Consider the following 26,289-nt stretch of genomic DNA (forward strand, 5'->3'; position numbering starts at 1 on the left):
TACTGTCATCACCTTGTAGGCGATTGTAAGCACTTTGAATTTGATGCGAGCAGCAACCGGTAGCCAGTGGAGCTCAATGAGCAGCGGAGTGACATGTGCCCGTTTTGGCTGGTTGAAGACCAAACGTGCTGCTGCGTTCTGAATCATCTGTAGTGGTTTTACTACGCAGGCCGGGAGGCCAGTTAGTACGGCATTGCAGTAGTCGAGGCGTGAGATTACCACAGCTTGTACCAGGAGTTGGGTGGCCTGTTGCGTCAGAAACGGTCGAATTTTTCCGATGTTGTAAAGCGCAAAGCGGCAGGATCGAGCAACTGAGGCCACATGGTGCGTGAAGAGAAGCTGGTCATCAACCATGACACCCAGGTTCCTAGCAACCTTTGTCGGTGAGAGAGAGAGAGAGTCGATGGTTATGGCAAAGTTGTGTTGAATAGAAGGTTTTGCTGGTATGACCAGAAGTTCAGTCTTTGAGATATCAGGTGAAGGTGATGCTCCTTCATCCATGAGGATATGTCTGAGAGACACTGTGATATCCGTGCAGAGATTGAGTGATCTTCAGGTAAGAATGACAGGTATAGCTGAGTGTCGTCGGCAAAGCAGTGGTAGGAAAAACCATGTGAGCGGATAACCCGACCTAGAGAGGTGGTGTATATTGAGAAGAGAAGAGGTCCCAGTACCGAACCCTGGGGAACCCCAGTGGGTAACGAGTGGGCTGGGGACAGCCGTCCTTGCCATGACACCCTGAACGAGCGCCCAGTGAGGTACGATCTGAACCATGACAGCGCATTGTCTGAGATCCCCATGTTCGAGAGTATAGTTAGGAGGAAGTCATGGTTGACTGTGTCGAAAGCAGCCGAGAGGTCCAGCAGAATGAGCACTGAGGACTGTCCTGCAGCTCTAGCAGTTTTTAACGCTTCTGTCACAGACAACAGAGCCGTCTCAGTAGAGTGCCCTTTCTTGAAACCAGATTGGTTCTGGTCCAGGAGGTCATTTTGGGTGAGGAAGCCAGAGACTTGATTGAGAGCTGCTCTTTCTAATGTTTTAGAACATTACTTTCTTCCATGCTCCCTGCAGGCCATAAGCGAAATCTGTTCAGAATGGTGTTCATGAACAGTGCAACAGGGAAAAATCATAGGCCTGTTATAGGAAATAGTAATAGTTACAGTAAAGGCTGGTTTATTCTGGTTATACAAGTTTTAGTCACTTGCAGAGTGTATATAAGGTGCCTGTACTTCAATTGTGGACGAGTGGAGGAGCTTGTGATATACTATATCACGCTAATGCTGGGCGGTATGACCAAAAATGTATATCACAGTATTTTCATGGTATATCACGGTATTTTTATTTATTTATTTATTTTTATGCATGACTGGGACTGGGCTCAGTATACACTGTGTGCTTCTACACAGCGCCTCTAGTGGTATGGTGGTATGTGAAAAATGTATACTGGTTTTAAATTGCCGTATGGAATACCATATGAACCGGTATACTGCCCAGCACTATGCTATAGCTTTAGAAACAAAAAAGAACAGCATTAAAAAACGTAGGCCGGGTTACCAATTATTTTCTTAAACCCAACCAAGCCAGAATTCAGGTTTGGAACAGGCAGACAATTTAAACTCTAGTATAAATTATTCTGTCTCTTCACTTTTTGGCTGAATACAAAAGTGTTTTTTTTTTTTTTTTGCCTTTTTTTTTTCATTTCTTTTTCCAATAATTTTGGTGCATCCCTAAGAAAAAGTAAATAATAAATAATGATAGGTTTGGAAGAAAGAAAGAAAAAAAAGAAAGAAAGAAAGATGAGGGTCAGTTTCAGAGAGATGGCCTAATTTCAAAACACTTGCATCACTCACTTGGTGTCTGGGATACTCTGTGCTGATCTTAACGGTGGACATTTTTCTTGCCTAATGTCACTCAGAGCCCAGTTTAGTGGCGACATCTGAGGGACTCCCAGCAGGGTTAGATCCTAGTGGGCAGACACACATTCTCTCTCTCTCTCTCTCTCTCTCTCTCACACACACACACACACACACACACACACACACACACACACACACATTCTCTCCCTCTCTGTTTTACACACACATTCTCTCTCTCTCTCTCTCTCTCTTACACACACACACACACACATACAGCAACCCTCAAACACTGACTCTTCTGCTGAAGAGCTGCCGATATGATTCATTTGTTGTTGTGTTTTGGTGTTTATGGAAAGAGGCTTATCTAAATCTTTTAAACTTAAAACTTTTTTTTTCAAGAAGTTTCTCAGAAATACATTTCCAAAGCCAGGTAAGACTTATTTTACCTCAGAATAAGACAATAAGATAAAAGATTCATTTGTTAGCCACTATTGTAAAAGGGTGTTTGCAAGCTCTAGGCTATGCCAGCTAATTAAATTATTAGTTTGACACTCTCACACATTATTTTGCATTATTCTGTATATATATATTTCTATATAGCTGTTTGCTATAACTAACATAATTTAATATGAGAACAGTCATATTTAAATGTATGTACTGCATTAAGTTTAGTGTGTAAGGAAATGTATAGAATACATATAATTCTATTATAATTACTGTTGCTACATTAATTGCATGGATAAAAACAGTGTGTGTTGCTAAAACACTTTGGTCAGTGTGAAGACACTAACCAGTCCCAGAGAAGTGTGACCTCACTCTCTGGCTCAGAGAGCCTGTGCCTCTAATTGTTTAATCCCTGATGCAGCTTTGGGCACATGATGAAATCCAGTCATAGCCCCTGAGAGGTGAATGATCTCACATTACAGCTGTGTATTAAAGGAAACACGCTTTGTGCCTTCTGCGTCCGCCCGTCCATCCGTCCGTCTGTTCATCAGTGCCTCCCCTCTTCAAGGAATAAATGATCACCTCAACAAGACGAGTGCCTGCTGACAAACCTGAAGTCAGAATCTCCTTCAGCCTCGATGAGCCCTCAGGTCAGTCACTTATGCAAAACTACAGCACTGGTTCTGTTAAGCAAGGTGTTGCTGAACTAAAGCTATGCTTTTCTATGGTACTAAAAAGGGGTTTGCCCCCTCCCCCCCCTCCTCCAGCACCACCACGGTACCCCACCCCACCATCCTCAGTGATGGCATACACTGCATGCCTCCCACCAAAACAGCAACCAGCAAAACCCACCACGAGCCCCTTCTCATGCCGGATCAGTTTTTAACTTTTGTCATTCTTTTTGGGATAAACAGGTGCATCCTCTATTTCGGTCCATCTCTGGCATCTTAAAAACAAAGTATCTACCTAGACATGCAGTCAACAGTGCTGTCAAAGTGTTTTACAGCTATTCAGGCGAATGTTTGGACGGCAGCTGCAGCGTGTCCAGCCCAGCATCAGGTTTCCTCTTTAATACCTCACTGCTGTGTGATTCACTCATTTGCTTTTAGAACAGCGGCCTATATTTAAAAGCGTTTAACACCGCTGCTCCTGCGGCCACTGCTCCTGCCTCCCTGCTCTGCCTCTTTCGGCCTCTCTCTATCCCAGAAGAGAGGTGTGCCCACACACAAAGTGTTAGTTTACAGTGGCTTGCAAACATATTTATACCGCTTGAACTTTTTCACATTTGGTCACCTTACAACCGCAAGGTCCTTAACCTTTGCACACTGCTGCATGTGTATCTCCCTCCCAATTAACATTAACTAAAACAAGTCCCAAAGGATCCCTTTTGGACACTATTCCATGTTTCCCGGTGTACAGATAAAGTGCTATATCAGCTCTAGGTTGAAACCCATAGGGAAATTTGCACATGCTCACATATATCTTAGTTGTATTATTGTCCTCATGGTTAAGGCATGACCACACCCCTGTTTTTAGCTGATTGCATCATAGGATTCTGGACATGTGTACACCAGCTCCATATGGACATAGCTGGCATGGTCCTCTGTCAGAGCTCTCGTTAAAGACAAGTCGTTGGGAAGAATCTGGGAGATGCTATGGCTCAATCTGTCCTCTCAAGCTTTAGAGCATATGGACCCAGGCTAACTGGTGTTAGCAGATGTTGCTGCTAAGTTAGTGATGGTTCAGATCTCAGTAATTAGTAAGTGATGTAAGTGTAATATGCATGCACAGAAGGAAACATAATGAATCCTCATTCATCCAAAACATATTCATCTTATCTAATTCAGCTAACCTGGTGCTATCTGCCTGCTGCAGACTGATGCTACAACTTCAGTGTTTTACATCCAGGGTTGCCAGGTCCAACAAAAATATCCAGCCCAAAGTCAGTCTAAAACCCGGCCTTCAGAAGCTTAAACTAGCCCAAAATATACAACTCTGGAAAAAATTAAGAGACCAGTTTAGTTACTGAATCAATTTCTCTGACTTAGCTATTTATAGGTATATATTTGAGTAAAATGACCAGTGTTGATTTATTCTGTAAACTACGAATAACATTTCTCCCAAATTCCAAATAAAATATTGTCAATTAGAGCATTTATTTACAGAACATGAGAAACGGCTGAAATAACAAAAAAGACGCAGAGCTTTCAGACCTCAAATAATGCAAAGAAAAGTTCATATTCATAAAGTTTCAAGAGTTCAGAAATCAATATTTGCTTAAATAACCCTGGTTTTTAATTACAGTTTTCATGCATCTTGGCATGTTCTCCTCCACCAATCTTACACACTGCTTTTGGATAACTTTATGCTGCTTTACTCCTGGTGCGAAAATTCAAGCAGTTCAGCTTGGTTTGATGGCTTCTGATACATCTTGATTATATTCCAGAGGTTTTCAATTTGGTAAAATCAGAGAAAATAATTTTTAAGTGCTCTCTTATTTTTTTCCAGAGCTGTATGTCTGCCTCACCTTCAAAGCAAATGGCAAAAACAATTATGTGTGTACGACTCAGTATTTTTTATAAGGAATTTATCATCAGTATTGCTATTAATCTTAAAGTCATTATTATATTGTTTTTTTATTAGTGTGTTTTATAACAGTTTCATATCCCAGTCAAGAACATTTAATATTAACATAATTAGCAACAGTAACATAATAGACTTTTACTTACTCTTTTCTGTTCTTGCCCCTCCTGAACTCTCTTCTCTCCTCTTTAACGTTTTCTTTCATCACCTGGTTATTTCTGGTTACATTGTGATTTTTTTTGTGACTTTTTTTTTTTATCGGCTGTGGTCATTTTTAAAAAAAGGCCTAAAAAAACACACTCTGCCACACCTTAATTTTCACCCGTTACTGGATTTTCAAACAAGCCCAAGTTGGCAGAAAAAACATGAACCTGGCACAATCTGCAACAACCTGAGAAAAAATGGTTTTGTTTGGTCAAATCCATTTCATTTGTTAATATACATCCAATCCTGCATTCTATGGCTTGCAGTTTAATAAAAACAGATATTGTCAGCAGGTGATTGGAATTGTCATGATTTGGGATAAAAGCAGTATCCATGGAAGTCGCAAATGAGTCGTAAATGAAAAAAGATAGAAAGAGGATCTCAAATTGGTCAACAACTGCATTAAAATTTGTTAAAAAAGGTTGAAAGACAGATTGGAGGGGATTGGATTTATTTCCCTCTATAGTGTGTAATATCATTAAAGGAATAGGGAGGAATTTTGCAAGCCAAAACTGAACACCTGTGAGAACATTTAACAACATGTCATTCATCAATAATTTAGTTTGGTATCACATAGGCAAGCATTACAATACACATTTACATTCACAAATGCCACTTAAAATTCTGTGCACAATAAAAGCATAATGCTTCCTAACCATGTCCAAAACTGGCATCAAGTTCTCTGGGCTCAGAGGCATATTGCATGGACCACATTCTAAAAAACCAAGGTACGATATGAGTACGTTTTTGTACTCAAAGGTACATTCTTCATAATTGTACCCTCAAAGGTACAGTATTGGTCTTTACAGGGTCAGATTTGTTCCCTCTGAAGTATAAAGTAATTTCTAACAGCAATAAGTACAGATTTGTACCATTTAACCTGCAGCCAAAAGGTACATTCAGTATTCTGTATCACTGTACTAATAAACAATATATATTTTATTTGCACATTTTTTATTTGAAAGCCAGAGAATTTTGGATCATCAAGTTCTTGACACATATTCAGTTAATGATAATGTTTATAATCTTTATAATCTTTACTGGCACAAAAACCATGGGTACAAAAAAGGACTTTCACTGAAAGGTACTTTTTTGTACCTCAATATAAGGTACAGCCCCAGCGACAAGCTTTGTACTCTTTTAGGTACAAATCTGTACTTACTTTTCTTAGTGTGCAGCATGCAGTGAAACCTGTATTGTTGTCAGCAAAATGTCTAAAAGCCAGAGACTCTCGTGGTATGGGTTGTGTCAGTACACTTCTGTGATGCAGCATTGATGCAGGAAAATATGCTGAGATCTTAGGGCAACTCCTGTGATGCCTTCAAACCACATATTTTCCAGGAACATATATGGTCTTTATTTTTGCAATCTATACGGGAGTCAAAAGTGCACCGTGCAGCTTGATTAAGCAGCATGTCAGTGTGTCTTTGCTATCTTAACGGGAAAAGTAGGCCTTGCATGGCTCTAAACATGCAAAAGGCATAAACTAATTATTTTAATTAATCATAGATGTGTTTTGGGTGTAACGTAAAATAAACCAATCAGCGTTTTACTTGCCATTCCCTTCAAAAGTCAGGTGCTCTCTGACTTTGACAGATTGCTATTTTAACAGTGCAGCATTTCTGCGCTTCTCAGCAGGTCATTTACAGGAACAGAAATGTTATTTTATTTTTTATTCTGTTTATTGTTGATGTTAAAGTTGGGTTTGTGCACTGCGGCATGTTCATGTGTGTGTGTGTAACAAGTAGGGGTGTACGCTGAGCACACGTGGTGTGTCTGTAATGCCAATATATCAATGAACGTATTGTGGTTGACTGATGCACCTGTGTTTTCCACCCCTCAATTTCAGACCACCACACCCATCAGCGTAGATATATTTGACTGATTTGTTGCTATTTTAACAACGCAGGGCATGAAAATAGACTGTTTGCTTGGTGTATGATAGTAACTAGCACACAAACCTTACTGCTGTTCTATTCCTGTGACACTGACGGGAATCTCTCTTCTTCTTCAGAACTGAAAGATGCTGAGGATCAGTTCCCGTCTTTCCCTGACCTCGAGCAAAGGCTGCAGGTAATGCTTCTGTGCAGTTCTCTGTTTTTCTTCAGAAGTCATGGTGGTATATTGATGTAAACAAAATATCTGTCATGTTTCGAGGCTGGGGTTTACTTGATGGGAGCGTTGAGGTCACACAGTAACAGGTGTGTGGAAAAGTAGAAGAAAGGATAAATGCATGTGGCTAATGATAGAACTGGCCACCAGGAATAGCAGCAATCGTGAGTCGTTGGCTTGTGCAACGGGATGCAATAACTGCTTCCCGGGTAAACTGGCTCGTTAAATCAAAGTGAAATGAGAGTCATAAAAGGCTGCTTAAGATGTTTTAAGTGTAAGCTTATGAGTTATACATAGATTATTGTTGTTTTTAGCCATTTGTTCTTTTTTAAGTCCAGTACGAAGGCGATTCATATAAGATAAACACACTCTGTGACAGTAAAGTGGGTCATACTGTATAATATTATAATTTTATTATTTAGCCACAAGAGGGCAACAGTGTGAGTTTGGTTTCTGTCCAGTAACCTGGGGGTGGTTCTACCAGGCATTGTTCCACTTTACTGTAGTTGTGTGTTTCCTCATAAAAGGACAATATCAGAATTTAAGAGGAACTAAACTGTTTGTGAATTGACCAATATTGGGCCTTTTTACATACATCCCCAAATCGCAAAATAGTTGGCACAGTATGGAAAATGCAAATGGAAAAAAATCATAGTTTCTAACATTTACTTTTACTTTTATTTCCTTGCAGACTGTATGAACCCAAGGTATTTCATGATATAATTAATGTCACTTACCTCAGGGTAAATCTCAAAGCAGTTTTATTACAGATCAACTTAAATATTCATGATTTACTTTAATTTATACACTATCTGTCACTTCATACTTAGAGTATGGTCAGTATTTAATCTATTTCTGATTAAATGCTTTGTGGATGTGCATGAGTGGTAAAATCATAATATAATAACTAGTTTGTAAATCATCAAATTAAGCTACATTTCACACAATAGTACATTCGTACACAGTCAGTTAATCAATTTTAACATTTTAGTCGCATAAAACAAAAACATAACATGCTTTTTTACATAAATGTCTTATTTATTTTCAAATAAAAGTGTAAAATGTACCCATACCCACTAGTTCAGAAGTGATACTACAATAAGCATAGTGACAATAAAAAGACAACAAGCAACATTACTAATGTTAAAATAAAGAACTTTATTGAATTCAAAGTAAAATCTCTTCATAAAATGAGCTAACTCTGCCTCCAGCCAGTTTGACCAGAGTTTATATGCCATATTACAATTCCACAAACAATTTACACATTAAATCACTCAGTTTTATTGTAATCTACAGTTATTCCGGTTAACAGTTAAACCTTTTACACTGTACGACCGCCTGACGATGCCAGAGGGTTTAGCTTAGCATGCTAGCGGGGGTTAGCTTGTTTGATACTCAGAAATCCAGCTAGCATTTTTTAGCTTCCCCCGTGAATCGGCTTACCCGCTAAGCTAACAGTAGCTTCACCCGGTTAGGTCTTACTTGAACTAAAGTCCAGGCGAAAATAACACTGAAAAACAACTTAAAACAGTGTAAAATAAACTAGATTTATAAACCTGTGCAGCAGTGAGTGGGAATACAGAAGAAAATTACTTATATTTGTACAGAAACTCCTCCGCAGTGCCGACTCCGTCTGCCATGTTTTTAAATCTGAGCGCTGTAACTCTGATCTGGTGAAATGCATCATGAGATTGCCTTCGCTGTTAAGGATACATCTCACCCTTCTTTCAGAATTGGTGTGACATAACAAGGCTGCCCATGAAGGATTATATGCTACCTAGAGAATTAGACAGTCCTTTTCTCGAGAGCTGGCACATGCTGCCAAAAAATGCATGAAAGGAACGCAGCTATTCTCTACTGGGCATAGGTCAGTACTGCAAGCAGACCTGTCCAGTACCCGTACCCTCATCTTTCAAAGCCATGCCTTTAAAATGTGTGCATTGTATGCAGCATGTGGATTTGCATTGTCTTGTTGAAAATGCATGGCTGTCCCTGGATAATATGTTGTCCTGAAGGCAGCTTATGTTGCTCTAGAATCTTAGTGTATTTTTCTGTATTAATGTTAAACCTTTTACACTGTGTTGGGTTTTGTTTTGCAGATCCCCTCAACAGTATGGTTTCTCTTGTCGTCCTTTATCAAACAAAACAAATACTTCTGAGTTCAGGTTCAGAAAAAAGCAGGTTTATTCGGTTCGATCACCCTCGGCCGGCTGTCAGAGGCGAACTCCTTTTTCCACCTCTGAACCAGGCTTTATACAGGAGACGCACACACATAAGAAACATATGGTTTTACGCAGACACATGGGAAAGACATACACACTTGATTTGAACAAAAGTCAGGTTGTTAAGTTTTAAACTAGTCTTCTTCCACACAGGATGTGCCAGGCACCCCAGCACTAATTGCTGTCACACTATTACTGTCACATTTCCTGGCTTGATGTAATGTGAATCTGTGTGGGACATCTGCTTTTTACTAGGCCTGAAATTCAGTCCTATGTCCTATTGTTCTACAAAATATTTTAAATGGATAAACTAATAAGTATTAAGTATCAAAACTTCCAACAACTGTACGACCACCCGATGCTGCTAGTGCGCCAGCGGGTTTAGCTTCTTCTCCTCCAAGGCGACAGGCTTTTTTCCCCAATTGCATGTGTGAAAGAAAGGGAAAGGGAAAAAAGGCGCTCCCCGCATATATTCATAAATTGCATGCAAAACAGAATGAGCTCTGATTGGCTTGTTCTCTGCAAAGAGTCTGTGAGTCAGCCAATCAGTTTTTAGTATGGGCAGGCAGTGTTGTTTTCCCCTCCAGGATGGGATGCGTTTAGTGAGTAAGAGAAGGAGCATCAGGAGTCCCATCAAAACTCATTTCACCTCTCACTACTCTAAAGTATATCCATGTCTAGTAAAAGTAAAAAAACACTAAAAGTTTTGCCCGCTCTACAGTTTGTATTAGTGATTTCAGCATTGCTGATTGCAAAAGGAATGTGGAGGTGAGTTAATGTGACTATATATATATATATATATATATATATATATATATATATATATATATATATATATATATATATATATATATATATATATATATATATGTACATAGCCAAAAGGAAAAGTTTTGTTGTCCTTTTATATCCTTTTGTGTTTGCGCGAGTTGTGTTTTATTTTTGGGGTAAGGTACCTTACTGAAATAAATTTTTGCAAATTGGGATGACTGGATCAAGAAAGGAACAGGTTTACACATCAAACATAGCTGACTGTAGGTGCCTATCTATTATTTCCTCTGGAAGCACAGGCAGTGGAAGATTGGGCTCGAACCATAAGCTTAAAGGGAATCTGTTAAAACACAGTATTTTCACAGCCCAACCAGACGTGGGTTACTCATGCTGACTGAGCAGGCCGTACTTTGTCATAGCCTCATCTTTTGGAAATAAAGACATAAAAACAATGACTGTACAACTGTTGAGTTGATCAACAACAGCAACGGCAATAAAAAAAAAATAGAAGCTTACGAGAACAAGGCTTACGAGGTTCTGCATTAACCAGTGGGAATAAAGCAGAAGTCTGTTGTTCAAGTGATATTTTTGAGGAGTTTGCTGTGAGTCATTCTGAAAGCAGAAGTTCTGCTTCAGATGAAGCCAAACATTTCGCCAACAGTTTCCTACACGTTGTTTCTTTAAGCTCTAGTATTGGAAACAGTGGATAGTATGGAAAGTGGCCATCTTGCAGACATTTTCTTTTTCTTTTTCATGTGAGAACCTCTTGCTTTCTCGGTAAAGCTGCATTCCATCGTGGTTCAGTGCAAAGCCATACACTAAATGGAAAATTATGAACACTGGGAAGAAGTTACAGAACAGGTTATCAGCTGGAAACTACATGAATGACTATTAAGCTGTATACAAAAAAGTATTAATATTATTTTTTATTATATAAGATTTTAATTTTAAAATTTGTCTAAAGCCTGTTCTTATCTCCCCTCTCCCTTTATTTATTCCCACAGCCTGTGCTGCCCTGTCAGTCTCTGAAGGAGTCAGTCCAGGTCTACAGAGATCACTGTAAAATGGCCAGAGAGTTTCATCAGGTGAAAACAGAAATTGCTCTGCTGGAAGACAAAAAGTAAGTCTGAGCAACTGCTGGAGCTTGATGGTGAGCATCATCATAAGCTGATGCGATTCTTTTTTCATCATATTCAACATTAGTTGCAGTTCCTACAGAAGTCTGGCCGAAGCTTAGCAATGTTTGTTGTTATGGTGTTGCTATGATATCAAGGTTCCAGTTACATGTGGCCGAATGGTGGAATTCAAATGCATTTAGCTAAACAAAGCTGTGTTGGGAAGATTTTGGCTAAAATGTAGCCTGCCAAAATTTTTGGCCAAAATCGGATTGGTTTCCCAGAAGCATTTGGCTAAATCGTGGAATCCAAAAAATTTTGGCTAAATGGTGGAGTCCAGAAGCATTTGGCTAAATGGTGGAGTCCAGAAGCATTCGGCTAAATGGTGGAGTCCAGAAGCATTTGGCTAAATGGTGGAGTCCAGAAGCATTCGGCTAAATGGTGGAGTCCAGAAGCATTTGGCTAAATGGTAGAGTCCAAAAGTATTTGAGTAAATGGTGGAGTCCTAGAACATTAGACTTAATGGTGGAGTCCAAAAGCATTCGGCTAAATCGTGGAATCCAAAAAAAATTGGCTAAATGGTGGAGTCCAGAAACATTTGGCTAAATGGTGGAGTCCAGAAGCATTTGGCTAAATGGTGGGGTCCAAAAGCATTGGGCTAAATGGTGGAGTTCTAGAACATTAGGCTAAATGGTGGAGTCCAGAAGCGTTCGGCTGAAAGGTGGAGTCCAGAAACATTCGGCTAAATGGTGGGGTCCAAAAGCATTTGGCTAAATGGTGGAGTTCTAGAACATTAGGCTAAATGATGGAGTCCAGAAGCGTTCGGCTGAAAGGTGGAGTCCAGAAACATTCGGCTAAATGGTGGGGTCCAAAAGCATTCGGCTGAAAGGTGGAGTCCAGAAACATTCGGCTAAATGGTGGGGTCCAAAAGCATTGGGCTAAATGGTGGAGTTCTAGAACATTAGGCTAAATGATGGAGTCCAGAAGCGTTCGGCTGAAAGGTGGAGTCCAGAAACATTCGGCTAAATGGTGGGGTCCAAAAGCATTGGGCTAAATGGTGGAGTTCTAGAACATTAGGCTAAATGGTGGAGTTCTAGAACATTAGGCTAAATGGTGGAGTCCAAAAGCATTTGGTTGAATGGTGGAGTTCTAGAACATTAGGCTAAATGGTGGAGTCCAAAAGCATTTGGTTGAATGGTGGAGTTCTAGAACATTAGGCTAAATGGTGGAGTCCAGAAGCATTTGGCTAAATGGTGGGGTCCAAAAGCATTGGGCTAAATGGTGGAGTTCTAGAACATTAGGCTAAATGGTGGAGTTCTAGGACATTAGGCTAAATGGTGGAGTTCTAGAACATTAGGCTAATAAAGCTGTGTCCACACACTTTTTACTAAAATGTGGAGAGCCAAAACTTTTCCCCAAAAGCTGGTTGGTCCAAAAGCTTCTCCATGCACAGACAGCACTGGCTGGTGTACATTCTATGCTACTGCACAATTAGTTCTACAATTGTGCCACATTTGATGCTTGTAGCTCCAAAAATGTGACCTGTAAGAAAGTTTACATTTTTTGATTAAATGTAAATGGACAAATTTGAATACATTTCTATAGCGGTGTTTTGGCCCCAGTAGTTTTGTTTGGACTTTTACTGTACAAATACAATCTCACTTATCCAAAAGCTGTATACAGTTGCAGTGTTCCAGATCAGGACGGATGTGTCCTAATTGGAAAACATAAAATGATCTTCTGAGTAATTCTTGGCCCACACTACATCAATAATTGGTCATTGTCTTTCTTCAGAGACCTCTTATTCAGTGAAATAAAGCAGGGCTAAATAGAAACACTTGAGCACTTTTTTCCACAAAAAAACTGCATTCATTCATACTAGAGACCATAACTAGACATTTTAAAAACCTTTAAGACTTAGTATCCTGTAGTGCAGGGTGGAGACGATTGTGTCATGGTCAGAACAGAATAGCAGACAAGCGCAGATACTGATAAAAACAAAATGTGTTTATTATGATAATAAACAGATGAAATCAGGGTCGATACAAAAACAAGGGTGATCACCAGTAGACAGAGCAATGAAGACAAAACCATACCATAAACGAGAGACAGTCCAGAGTTCATACACAAGCAATCCAGTATCAGAGGTAATCCAAGAGGCAGTAGTGAAAGCACAGTCCAGGTCATACACAAACAATCCAATATCAAAGGCAGAGGCAAGAATCGGCGTTGAGTAAACAAAAGCAAGGTCATACACAAAGTAACTGAGACAAGAGATAAGTAACGCTTTGTACGAGGATAACCTACAATACGCGGCGATGAAGTCTGTTTGGCGTGCACCTTTATAGTGCCAGTAATCAGTATTCGGGGCTTCCTGGTGGAAGCAGGTGAGGTGTCACGTGATCAGGTGAGTGCGTGATGTCAGCGGGTGGTGCATTCTGGGTAGTGTAGTTGTTAACCTGAGAACCTCCGTTAGAGCTGGGTGTGGAAGGGACAGAGGAGCTAACAGCACCAGACGTGACAGTACCTCCCCCCAAGGGAGTCGGAACGGAGCCGGAACGGGGACGACCACGACGACGTCCACCCGACGGGCAGGGAGTACCGGCGGGAGGACCAGGCGTAGCCTCAGAGGTGACGGGCAGGCGGGGGTTGCGAGACTGGGAACCCCTACGCACCGGAGCCGAAGAAGAGAGTGAGCGCTTGGGACGCCCACGGGGTCTAGGAGCAGGCTTACCAGGGTGACGGGCATGAAATTCGGCCAGTAGAGCAGGATCCAGCACGTCACCGGCGGCAACCCAGCAACGCTCCTCAGGGCCGTAACCCTCCCAGTCTATGAGGTACTGGAGCACACCGCCACGCCTGCGTGAATCCAACACCTCTCGAACCGCATAGGTAGATGAATCCTCCCCCTCCACTGCCGCGGGCGGCACGTCATCTGGAACACCCTCAGCAAGCGGACCTGGGACAAGAGGCTTGAGCAGAGAAACATGGAAAGAGTTATGCACCCTGTACTGAGCAGGCAACTCAATCTTATAAGTCACCTCGTTAACCTGAGACAACACCTTAAATGGGCCAATATACTTAGGCAGCAGTTTCCTACAGGCCCCCTCAAACCTCAAGTCCCGGGTCGACAACCACACCCTGTCTCCGGGTTGGTATTGGGGGGTGGTGCCACGGTGTCTGTCGGACTGCTCCTTATATTTCCGTAAGACCTCCGAGATCTGCTGATGCGTCTCCTCCCACACCTGCTCACTCCGCTTCATCCAATCGTCAACAGCGGGAATCTCAGTGGACGACGCTGTCCACGGAGCTAACGGAGGCTGATAACCCAGAATGCACTGAAAGGGAGTGAGACCAGACGTGGAGTTAGTTAAGGAGTTTTGGGCTATTTCAGCCCAAATAAGATATTGTGACCACTCAGACGCATGCTTGAAACAATATAACCTTAGAAACTTTCCTAACTCTTGGTTGACTCTCTCACACTGACCATTACTAGTGGGGTGAAACCCAGAAGTGAGACTTACGTGTACACCCAAATGTTCAAAAAATGATTTCCATACCCGAGAAGTAAATTGAGGACCTCTGTCTGACAAAATGTCCTCCGGAACCCCATAATGTCTGAAAATGTGTGTGTATATAGCTTGGGCGGTCTGAAGAGCAGTAGGAAGTGCAGGAAAAGGGATAAACTTAACTCCCCTAGAAAATCTGTCTACAACAGTAAGGACAGTTGTGTAACCTTCAGATTCAGGCAAATCAGTAACAAAGTCTACAGCAATATGTGACCATGGACGTTCAGGCACAGGCAGAGGACATAACTTACCGGCTGGAAGGGTTTTTGGTGTTTTGCATTGTGCGCAGACAGAACATGAAACTACGAACGTTTGAACATCAGCTCGCATGGTTTCCCACCAATACCGAGCTGAGATGAGTTGCAATGTACGTGTAACGCCTGGATGACCGGAAGTAAGAGCAGCATGTGCCCAGCCAATAAGTTGATCACGAAATTGTTCAGGTACATAAGTCTTGTGAGGAGGGCAACCCTCCGGAGGTCGTGTGTTAACCAGACTCCGCTGGATAAGATCATCTAGTTCCCATCTAATGGCAGCTACTTTAACTGTGGGTGGCAGAATGTGTTCGGGTTCAGAAACGTGGCATGTGTCATCTGGGGAACTGAAAACACGGGATAAGGCATCAGCTTTAGTATTACGGTTGCCTGGACGAAACGAGATTGAGAAGTTGAAACGTGAGAAAAACAATGACCAACGAGCTTGACGGGGGTTTAAACGTTTAGCTGTACGGAGATACTCTAAGTTCTTGTGATCAGTTAGAACGGTGAATGGATGTGCAGCACCTTCCAGCCAGTGACGCCACTCCTCAAGAGCTAATTTGACAGCCAGCAGCTCTCTATCCCCAATCCCATAATTACGCTCCGCAGGCGACATTTTCTTTGAGAAAAAGGCTACGGGATGAAGCTTAGGCGGTGAACCGCTGCGTTGGGAGAGAACTGCTCCGACGCCGGTATTAGAAGCATCGACCTCTACAACAAAAGGTAAATCTGGATTAGGATGCGTCAGGATGGGGGCAGAGACAAAGGCGGCTTTTAATTTCTTAAAAGCTTGGTCAGCTTCAGGGGACCACTTCAGAATTTTGGTGGCATTTTTAGTGAGCGCCGTAAGGGGGGCAGCTATGCTACTAAAATTACGTATGAAACGTCTGTAAAAGTTTGCGAATCCTAAGAAACGCTGAAGATCTTTGCTAGACTGGGGAACAGGCCAGCTAGTTACGGCATCTACTTTAGAGTCATCCATAAGAACTCCCTGGGAGCTGATGACATAGCCGAGAAATGCGACTCTTTGAAGGTGGAACTCGCACTTCTCGGCTTTCGCATAAAGGTTGTTCTCCAAAAGCCTCTGGAGAACAGAGCGCACGTGCTGCACGTGGGAATCTAGGTCTGAGGAATAGATCAAAATGTCGTCAATAAAAAGTGTCACATACTTGCCAATCATATCTCTAAATACGTCGTTCATAAACGACTGAAATACTGCGGGGGCATTAGCGAGACCATAACTCATGACTAGGTACTCGTAGTGACCATTAGTAGTGGTAAACGCGGTTTTCCACTCGTCCCCCTCCCTAATGCGGATCAAATTGTAAGCACTGCGCAAATCGAGTTTAGTGAAATAGGTAGCTGTACGCAGTTGCTCAAGGGCACATGGAATGAGGGGCAATGGGTAAGCAAATTTTCTCGTAATGGCGTTCAAACCTCTATAATCAATACATGGTCTCAGTCCCCCGTCCTTTTTCTTAACAAAGAAGAATCCAGAACCGACGGGGGACTTTGACGGCCGAATGAAACCTTGCGCCAAAGCTTCATTAACATAATCACGCATAGCCTTTTCCTCATCGAGCGTAAGGGGGTAGACTCTAGCTTTGGGTAAGGTGGCACCCTCCACTAGGTCAATAGCACAGTCATAGGGACGATGTGGAGGCAATTTAGTAGCGTTATCTTTGCTAAACACTTCCAAAAAATCTGAATACTCAGCGGGTACAACAACGTGATCAGAAACATCAGGACTTTCTACTGAAGTAGACTGAATGATTAAACTATCCAAAGCTAGACAATGTTCATGACAATGAGCAGACCAAACCGTGATATCCCCATCGCGCCAGGAGACAGTGGGATCGTGGGTCTTCAGCCATGGCATGCCCAGGATAACTGGATGCTCGGTGCAGGGAAGCACGAAAAGCGGTAGTTCCTCAAAATGGAGAGCGCTGGCTTGTAGAGTGATGGGCAGAGTCTGCAGGGTAACCGGCTTGGAGCGGACAGTCTTTCCATCAACAGCATGGATGGCTAATGGACGTAGAAGTTCTCTGGTGGGCACTCCATGCTCCTTAACTAGGTCCTGGCTGATGAAGTTCCCCTCCGACCCGGAATCTACAAGCGCTGGGACAGAGAGCATACCAGTAGGTAACATAATATTTACAGGCAAAGAAAAACATTTGGAGCGAAGTATTGTGTTGTGCTTACGTACCACGTTAGCGCGTGGAGAGCACTCCACGCGCTGTCCCAGGGCTGGAGCTTTCACAGGTCGGGTCAGGAGACCACACTCAGCCTTGAAATGCCCGGCCTCTCCACAATAAAGGCATAGGCGAAGCCGGATTCGACGCTGCCGCTCCTCTGGAGTTAGCCGGGTTTTCTGGATATCCATGGGCTCTGGGGCAGGCAGCGCAGCTTTCTCTGGAGTGGGAGCGCGGGGCAGAGACACAGGAGTGTGTTGAGTGCGAGGACTGGTCTTGGGTCGGCGCGAGAGAAGTTGATCCAACCGGATCGACAGTGAGATGAGCTGATCCAGGGTCAGTGAATCATCTCTGCAGGCTAATTCCCTCTGTACATCTGGGTTAAGTCCGCATCTAAACACGTTGATTAAAGCAGCGTTATTCCACCCACTACCAGCTGCGAGAGTGCGAAACTCCAAAGCGTAGGAAGCCACCGGCTTCTGACCTTGCTTGAGAGCCAGCAAAAGTTCTCCATTAGACTGTCCATAACGCGAATGATCAAAAACTGAGCGGAAAGTAGCCAAAAAGTCAGTGTAACTAGCCCCAGAAAGGTCTTCCCAAATAGCTGTAGCCCACTCGAGTGCCTTACCAGAAAGCCGTGAGATAATAAAACCGATCTTAGCTTTATCGGTTGTAGGCGATGAATTACTGAAAAACACGGAGCATTGTAAAAGAAAACCGCTGCATTTTTCCGGATCCCCATCAAACAACTCCGGTTTAGAGACAGAAAATCCAGACACAGAAGAGTTAGTGTTAGGCATACTGGGGGCAGCTAACGGGCTAGGGCTAGGCTCAGTTACGCCTCTGAGGTGAGCTAGCAGCTCAGCTAGTTGTTGCTGCTGCGTGGTTTGCTGGCGGGCTAGCTCAGAAACAGCTTGGGTCACACCAGCGAGCGTTTGCTGGTGCTGACCGAGTAGCCTCCCCTGGTTGGCTAAACCAGATCTAATAGCCTCAGTATCTGCTATCTGATTTAGTTCGGCCGCGTATTCTGTCATGGTCAGAACAGAATAGCAGACAAGCGCAGATACTGATAAAAACAAAATGTGTTTATTATGATAATAAACAGATGAAATCAGGGTCGATACAAAAACAAGGGTGATCACCAGTAGACAGAGCAATGAAGACAAAACCATACCATAAACGAGAGACAGTCCAGAGTTCATACACAAGCAATCCAGTATCAGAGGTAATCCAAGAGGCAGTAGTGAAAGCACAGTCCAGGTCATACACAAACAATCCAATATCAAAGGCAGAGGCAAGAATCGGCGTTGAGTAAACAAAAGCAAGGTCATACACAAAGTAACTGAGACAAGAGATAAGTAACGCTTTGTACGAGGATAACCTACAATACGCGGCGATGAAGTCTGTTTGGCGTGCACCTTTATAGTGCCAGTAATCAGTATTCGGGACTTCCTGGTGGAAGCAGGTGAGGTGTCACGTGATCAGGTGAGTGCGTGATGTCAGCGGGTGGTGCATTCTGGGTAGTGTAGTTGTTAACCTGAGAACCTCCGTTAGAGCTGGGTGTGGAAGGGACAGAGGAGCTAACAGCACCAGACGTGACAGATTGTTTGGTAACTAAAACGTGACTTTGACCACTTTTAGATAAATATAGGGGGATTTAAATTGGGTTTTACATTTGATAGTTGTGTTTAAAATAAGTGATGTTTCATAGCTATGTACATACAATTCTGGTAAAAAAAAAAAAGATTGTACCAAATTGAAAACCTCTGGAATATAATTAAGAGGAAGATGGCATGAAGTTATCCAAAAGCAGTGTGTAAGACTGGTGGAGGAGAACATGCCAAGATGCATAAAAACTGTGATTAAAACCAGGGTTATTCCACCAAATATTAATATCTGAACCCTTAAAACTTTATGAATATATATATATATATATATATATATATATATATATATATATATATATATATATATATATATATATATATATATATATATTTGCCTTATTTGAAGTCTGAAAGCGGTGCATATTTTTTTGTGTTTTTAGACATTTCTCATTTTCTGCAAATAAATGCTCTAAATTACAATATTTTTATTTGGAATTTGGGAGAAATGTTGTCCGTAGTTTCTAGAAAAAACAACAATGTTCATTTTACTCAAACATAAACCTATAAATAGCAAAATCAGAGAAACTGATTCAGAAACTGAAGTGCTCTCTTAATTTTTCCCAGAGCTGTATGTATGTATTTCTAAATCAAAAGCACTCAACAACTAGAGTGCTAGTGGTTTTGCTGTCTTCTTCTGATTGTTTATATTCAGTTTGTGAGAAACTCCTGCAAGGTTTTGAAGGTGGGAGGCGTTTGCTGGACGTGTATAGTCTTTAAGTGTGTGTATTTCAATCAGGGAAGATTGAGTAACAATTAAAGATGAGAAATATCTTTACCTGTGGTGTCGGGTCTCGGTTTTTAACACTGGTTAGAACTGTAAAAGTACTGTAGTGTGGGCCAGACATTAACCGGACAAATAAAAACCCAAAACAGATGGAACAAAAATAAGAAGAGTGAAGAAGAAAAGTAGTGTGTTTTCCTTTTGCAGCCACACTGACTTTAAAGCCAGAAAGTGCTCAAACTCTGTCAACTTCTACCATGCACTTTCATAAGGGAAGCAGGATGATAAATAATATACGCTTCTTATAAAGATAAACTCGGCCATTCTTCTGTGTGACGCAACACTGCAACCTTTGTCTGGTGCTCTTCCTTAGGACACATTCCTCTTTGACTGACAAGGGGGATTTCCTTACAAGTCATGCTCGGCTGGTTAAAAATAGGTCCGTGTAATCATGACAAACTCTTACGTGCCGTATTGTGGCACGCAGCACTTGTTTTTTTCTTCACACAGGAAAAAGCAAACTTTAGAAAACATTGCCCAGTGTCCAAAGGGATTATTCATACAAGCATCTTAGTTCTTGATGGAACTGCCAGATAATTTTTAATCATTGAATTAAAAAAGGTCTTTGTATCATTGGAAGTTTACAGTTTACAAGCTCTACAGTAAAGTTCTCTCTTTTCCAGTTCACCTGATACTGCAGTCATTGTGAATTTCCCTAATGCGTTTCCCTCTTTTTTGCTTTCGTGGAGAGAAGGGCACATGATCTTCATTTCTTTATTTATTAATTTATTTATTAATTTATATATTTATTTGCCCTGCCACATTCGGAATTCCCCCGTGAGCTAGTCATGCACTCATTCAGTATACAAACATGGGATCAAATTACCACTCACGTATATCTGATATTCATAGCCCTGCTGTTAAACCCTGTCACCTCCCATTCACACGCTGCTTAGGGAACTGCAGTGCTTCACTGCTTCAGAGTTTCCTTCACACAGTGAATTAACTCCTGCTGTTCCAGGGCTGTCACAGTAAACCAGAGTTACTGGTCCCAGACTGTTGTATCCACCCTTTGTGCGCTGTGCAAACAGTTGGTCCAAAGGCCAAGGAGCTTTACTGACTGGCTGTGTGCCACTGGAAAGGGCAAGGAGGAGGAGGAGGGGGTGGGGGCAGAGCATGTTGTTTTTTTTACATGAGCATAAGCTGCTGTAAAAAATAGACGCCACAGCTACTTACAGTTCCACTACAAGACAATGAGTGAGAGAGTGTTTAGTAATTTAAAGCATTAACTATAGTTAATAAGAGTGTAATCATTTATAGCAAAGAATATAAAATGTGTGGTCTGTATATCATTTTTGATTTACGATATAATCAAGTCTGACTATTCTCTGTTGACCGCTTTGTGTCCATTGACAGAATTGCTGCTTACTGGAAGATTTTATTATTCTTACACTAAATTGATCTAAATAGAATGAGAAAACTCTAGAGACTTTTGTGCAAAAACTAAAACGAGTTTACATTCAACAATATTTAAAAGGGAAGGGCTCATTGTTAAGCTGTGTAGCATCTAAGATTTGGGCTGAAACAGCCCGATTGCTTTGCTAGCTTCCATGGCTGCAGCACCACAGTTTTTAAACCTGGCAACCCCAAGGGTTGAATTAGTGTTTGGTTAATGAGAAGCAGGTAGAGTCAGAGGCCACACCCACATAGAATCCTATGAATATCACACAGTTCTAGTTAGAAAATACTGACTGAAGCATTGCTTAAGCATGTCTCCTTAATATCTGGTGAAATTCTAATCCTTACTGGTCCTTTAAAATAATGTTAGCAATAGAAAATGGAGCGTACACCTTGATCAAGGATTTCCAAATGTTTTTCAAAAGGGTTTCTAAAAGAGTTTGGCAAAGTCATCTCTGGTCAGGTAAAAGAAAGGTTTTTTAAATTGAGAACATGACCTTTTTGCTTTGTATCTTTGTCTTGTGTGTGTTTGTTGTGTGTGTGTGTGTTTGTTATGTGTGTGTGTGTGTCTGTGTGCATGCTCTGTCCAGGAGGGAGTTGATAGCAGAGCTGACAGAAGATGAAAGGGTAACGCTGGAGATCGCTCGGCTGGAAGAAGAGTTTCGCCTGCTGACGGAGGAGAACCGAACGCTGGTCACGGTTTACACGGAGCGCACTCAGCAGCTGGCCACTCTGCGTGTGACCAATCAGAAGAGACAAGGCTCTTCCTGACACTTAACCTTTCCCACAAGGGTTAGAAAGGGAACGTTTCTTTATTTCTGGTAAACATCTTAATACAGGGGGGAGGATGAGGAAAAGGGAAAATAGTTAGGATTTCTACACTCTATAGAGTCCTACACACCTTCCTACCCCTAAAACCCTAAAAGTGGAACATTTTATATTATAATTGGAAATTAATAATCTGATTAGTGATTAGTATGGTGGAAGGGCAGGAATAATGGGAGTACTTTGTGGCTGTCTAGCACTTAAAATTTCTTAGGCTCAACGTACAAGATTTGATCCAGCATCCCTGTTGTTACTGATATACCGCACATCACACGGCACAACTGTAAACAAAATTCCATTTATTTCCTAGATGTCACTGTGGCTTATATTTGTACGTCAGATCAGATATGGCACAGTGTTCTATTTATAATGACCTTGCCATACCTAGATCATGGGTCATACAGATAATACACAACTATAGCAGAATATACACACTGTTTAGGAGAGTATTGTAAGGGTCTGATTCTGAGCCTGAAATGACGACAGCAAGTATTCATTGTTGACCTTTTAATGGATGCTCTACTGTGTTGTGCAATTTGTTTTGCAACATGTAACCGGAATCTGAGCAACTTATTACTTGTAGTCAAATAAGGATCAGTGGTTAAGGCGTCCACATTGGATGCCAGATCATTTCCAGTCTCGTCCAGTCTTTTGCTTGGTGTGAGGTTAGGGATGGAGATTTTGCATATACACAGTGCAAGGAAAAAGTATTTGCTCCCAGTTAGCATTCCTGAATTGATTACAACCTGTATAGAGTTGTATTAGTTTAGCTTTTTTTTTTGCTTCATCATTGCATAAATTAAATAGCCTAAAAAATATATTGAAAACTTAACATCCCAGCAGACATAGCACACTGGTTTTCAATACCGATTTTTCTGTCTTTTTCCCCCCCTTTTTTGGATGTATCAATAAACGTCTATTTTCTGGTCTTTTTTCATACATAAGGCGCACTGGATTATAAGACGCATTATGTGACACTAGTAAGGAACAGTGGCGTCGCCATGTTTTCCTTCTAATTCAGAGTGGTGAGACCTATAAAGCTAAGCTAATACAGTTGAGTATAATATGAGAAGTATGCAAAAAAAAAAAATAATTTTCACAGAACTGTATACATGCAAATACTCAATGACTAGAAATGTAGCATAACACTTAAAGCAACATATGCATATTTCTGTGACAGCATCATACTCTAATAATAGACTACAGCAGGATTGCGCAACAAATAAACAAGGAAATTGAATTAGTTTTGCATACAGAAAAGTCGACTATGACGACTACAAATGATCTCTGCCCTTTACACTGTGTGAACATTTTATGATGCAATGACCAGTAGAAAAAGGTCAAACGTGACTTATTACTATATTTAATTATCATAGTTATATATATATATATATATATATATATATATATATATATATATATATATATATATATATTCAATATAGAGATTTTTTTTTATATGGGTGATAAAGCACAAAAAAGATTCATCATGAGAGTCATCATGAAGGTTTGTACATGGATGTCATGTGTCCCTTGGTGTAATGACTTGCATCACACTCATGCACATAACGGTGCATCCCCATCCTACCCTTTTGCAGTACTGAGGAACTACAACAGTCTAGTTAGAAGAACACAATGTTTGCTGGACAAGTTAAAGTAACTAGAAGTGGATGGCTCTTGTGCAACTTCACTGCACAACAAGGTGCCTGGCAACAATTTCAGTGAAAAATGGTATAACCAGCAGCACTTGTTGACTGTTGACAAAAAAACTAACCAATGTATTTCGGCACTCTAGCATTCATCACACTGTAAAAACGAAAAAGTTGAGAAAACTCAAAATTTCAAGGCAACTTACTGCACTCGAGTTTAGAACTCAACTCAAAATCTTAAGTTTTTAAGAAATTTGAGGCAACTAATTATTTCTTGTTCAGATAATTAATTTTTCATATTTACATAAAATTCAAATTTTAAGTTTTACATACTTAGAATTCCAGGTTATTAAAAAGTTGACCCAGCTCATTATTTCTTGTTCATATTATTCATTTTTCACATTTATATAAACTTCAAATTTTAAGTTTTATATACTAAGAGTTCCAGATTTGTAAAAAGTGGAGTCAACTTATGCAAAAAAAATTCAAGGCAACTTACTGCACTCGATTTTTGAGTTTAGATCTCAACTCAAAATATTAAGTTTTTAAGAAAAGTTGAACCTACTAATTATTTATTGTTTAAATTAATAATTTCACATTTATTTATACTTAATTTTTTTATTGAAGTTTTACATAGTAAGAGTTTCAGATTTTTTAAAAAGTGGAGCCAACTTGTTGAGATTTTCTTCTCACACACACAAAGTTCTACATTCTAAGAATACCTAACTAAAGTTGGGTGTCCTTATTTAAGACAAATGACAAAACAGTTAAGTAACATGTTTATTAACCCTTTCTGCATCAAGTGATTTCAAGTTGCAAGAATGTCCACCAAGCAGGCTGATAAAAACGTCCTGACTTAACAAGGTGCTGCAGTATAGCATTTATATATATATATATATATATATATATACATATATATATATATATATATATATATATATATATATATATATATATATATAAAAGCAAGATTTAGATTCCCTAAAAGTTGTGCTTGTTTGCAGAAAGTGGGTGCCAGGGTAAAAAGACAAATGATAATAACATAAAGGACTTTTAAGAAATTTTAGGTGGAAGTGGTTCCCCTGTGGAATTGAGCTGTTAGCCTTTCATTGTCTGATTATGTGACCTTTAGTACTTGAAGTGTTCTCATTGGTTGTTTTGTAATCATGTGTGTTCTAAAAACAGGGATGTTATTATATTTTGTCTTTTAACCCTGATGAAATTCGGCGTGCCAAAACATGTTGGTTATTTTTTGTATCTCTTATACATTCTCCAGTCAACATATGCTACTGTGTTTTTACTATTTTTGCTCAAGTCCAATTAACTAGAAGCTCAACTGTTTAGACCTGTAAGCTTCAGTATGCCTTTCATGTCCAAAACTAGTGAAATAAGTGGTAAACCAAAATGCTTTGTCTGTAATTCAAAATCAACAAACTGTCTATCCAAATACTGCTAGTGGGCTGATATATATATATATATATATATATATATATATATATATATATATTTTAAAGGGAAATCTACTGTGAGAAAAGGCAAACCAAAGACCCAATCTCATTTTACCCCTTGCCCCTACCACGTAGCCCCTAATTTTTCCAAAAAAAAAAAGCACATTAGCCACGCAAAAAGTAATATTACTACCACTTTCCAAGATGCCCACATTTCTATATGTTTGTTTTCCTTGATTGTGATATTGGTGTCAAACAAAAGTACGAGTCAAACAAAAGTACAGTAGATGGGTGTGCACTTTTGTTGCCCATTTATTCTTTAAAAAGTGAAATTTTTATTTTAAACAGAAAAATATGTTTAAACTGATTTTTTTAGGAAAAAAAATTGCCTTTCTGATAATGTAGGTCCAAGTCATTAGTCATGCAGCACAACTGCCCCTCTGTTTTGCATGTTTACATCTAGGGGTAGGGTGTCCCAAAGGCTGTTGGGATAAAGGGGTAGGGTAAAGTGTTAGGTCCTCCAAACTGAGATTTTCTTAGACACACCCCAAATTGTACAAGTTACAAAAGACCCTGTTGCATTATGTTGTTAGTTTAATGAAGTTACAGTTTATTATGGCCATTTTCTCATCTCATCAGAGATATCAATCTAATAAACGTGAGAGAGAGAGAGAGAAAAAGAGAAAGAAAGAGATTTGCGTGTTTTGGTGTGAGCTACTCACAGGTAAATGTTCTCACATACTGTATCTCCTGTTTCTCTTTCATCTGCCTGGCGCTCATATTGTAATCCCATACATAATTCTGCAGTTTCTCTGTGTTTTCCGTTGTATTTTGCGGCTAGCACGAGCGCTTTACACAACAACTAACGGACCACAAGGTGCAGCGCACTCGGCACAACACCTCCCGCTGTACAACAGCGCTTATAAATAAATTAAACACGAAAATGAGGGTATTCTATCAGTAATTTCAGTTCGTTTTAGTTAGTTTTATAAACACAAAATACAGTTCGAGATAGTTATGTTTTTTCCTTTTAATTACCGTTTTTATTAGATTCAGTTAACACAAATGTTTTTCACTTTCAGTTTTCGCTATTTCGTTCGCTTTAGTGAACAATAATAATTGGTTATTTAGCAACATTGTGATTATCACACCAGAGCTTTATATAAAATAAAAATAGGAGCCCGATTTCGGGTCGG

General features: G+C 40.4%; 1 protein-coding gene across 1 annotated transcript; it reads left to right on the forward strand.

The window, feature by feature from the left end:
* Nucleotides 1-2,124: 2,124 nt before the first annotated feature.
* Nucleotides 2,125-23,372, forward strand: map3k7cl (map3k7 C-terminal like). Its single transcript, XM_022681426.2, has 5 exons — nt 2,125-2,286; nt 2,722-2,950; nt 7,102-7,160; nt 11,197-11,312; nt 21,762-23,372. Exons 2-5 carry the CDS (start codon nt 2,875-2,877, stop codon nt 21,940-21,942), a joined length of 432 nt encoding a protein of 143 aa, XP_022537147.1. The 5' UTR covers nt 2,125-2,286; nt 2,722-2,874; the 3' UTR covers nt 21,943-23,372.
* Nucleotides 23,373-26,289: the final 2,917 nt, after the last annotated feature.

The sequence above is a fragment of the Astyanax mexicanus genome, chromosome 20 (genome assembly GCF_023375975.1).
Source record: "Astyanax mexicanus isolate ESR-SI-001 chromosome 20, AstMex3_surface, whole genome shotgun sequence".
Lineage (NCBI taxonomy): Eukaryota > Metazoa > Chordata > Actinopteri > Characiformes > Acestrorhamphidae > Astyanax > Astyanax mexicanus.

Bases quoted from the DNA above. Each gene is read 5' to 3' on its own strand.
- map3k7cl (XM_022681426.2), top strand. From the start codon at position 2,875: ATGATCACCTCAACAAGACGAGTGCCTGCTGACAAACCTGAAGTCAGA. The intron at 2,951-7,101 runs GTCAGTCACTTA...CTTCTTCTTCAG, and splicing joins CAGCCTCGATGAGCCCTCAG to AACTGAAAGATGCTGAGGAT. The intron at 11,313-21,761 runs GTAAGTCTGAGC...TGCTCTGTCCAG, and splicing joins GCTCTGCTGGAAGACAAAAA to GAGGGAGTTGATAGCAGAGC.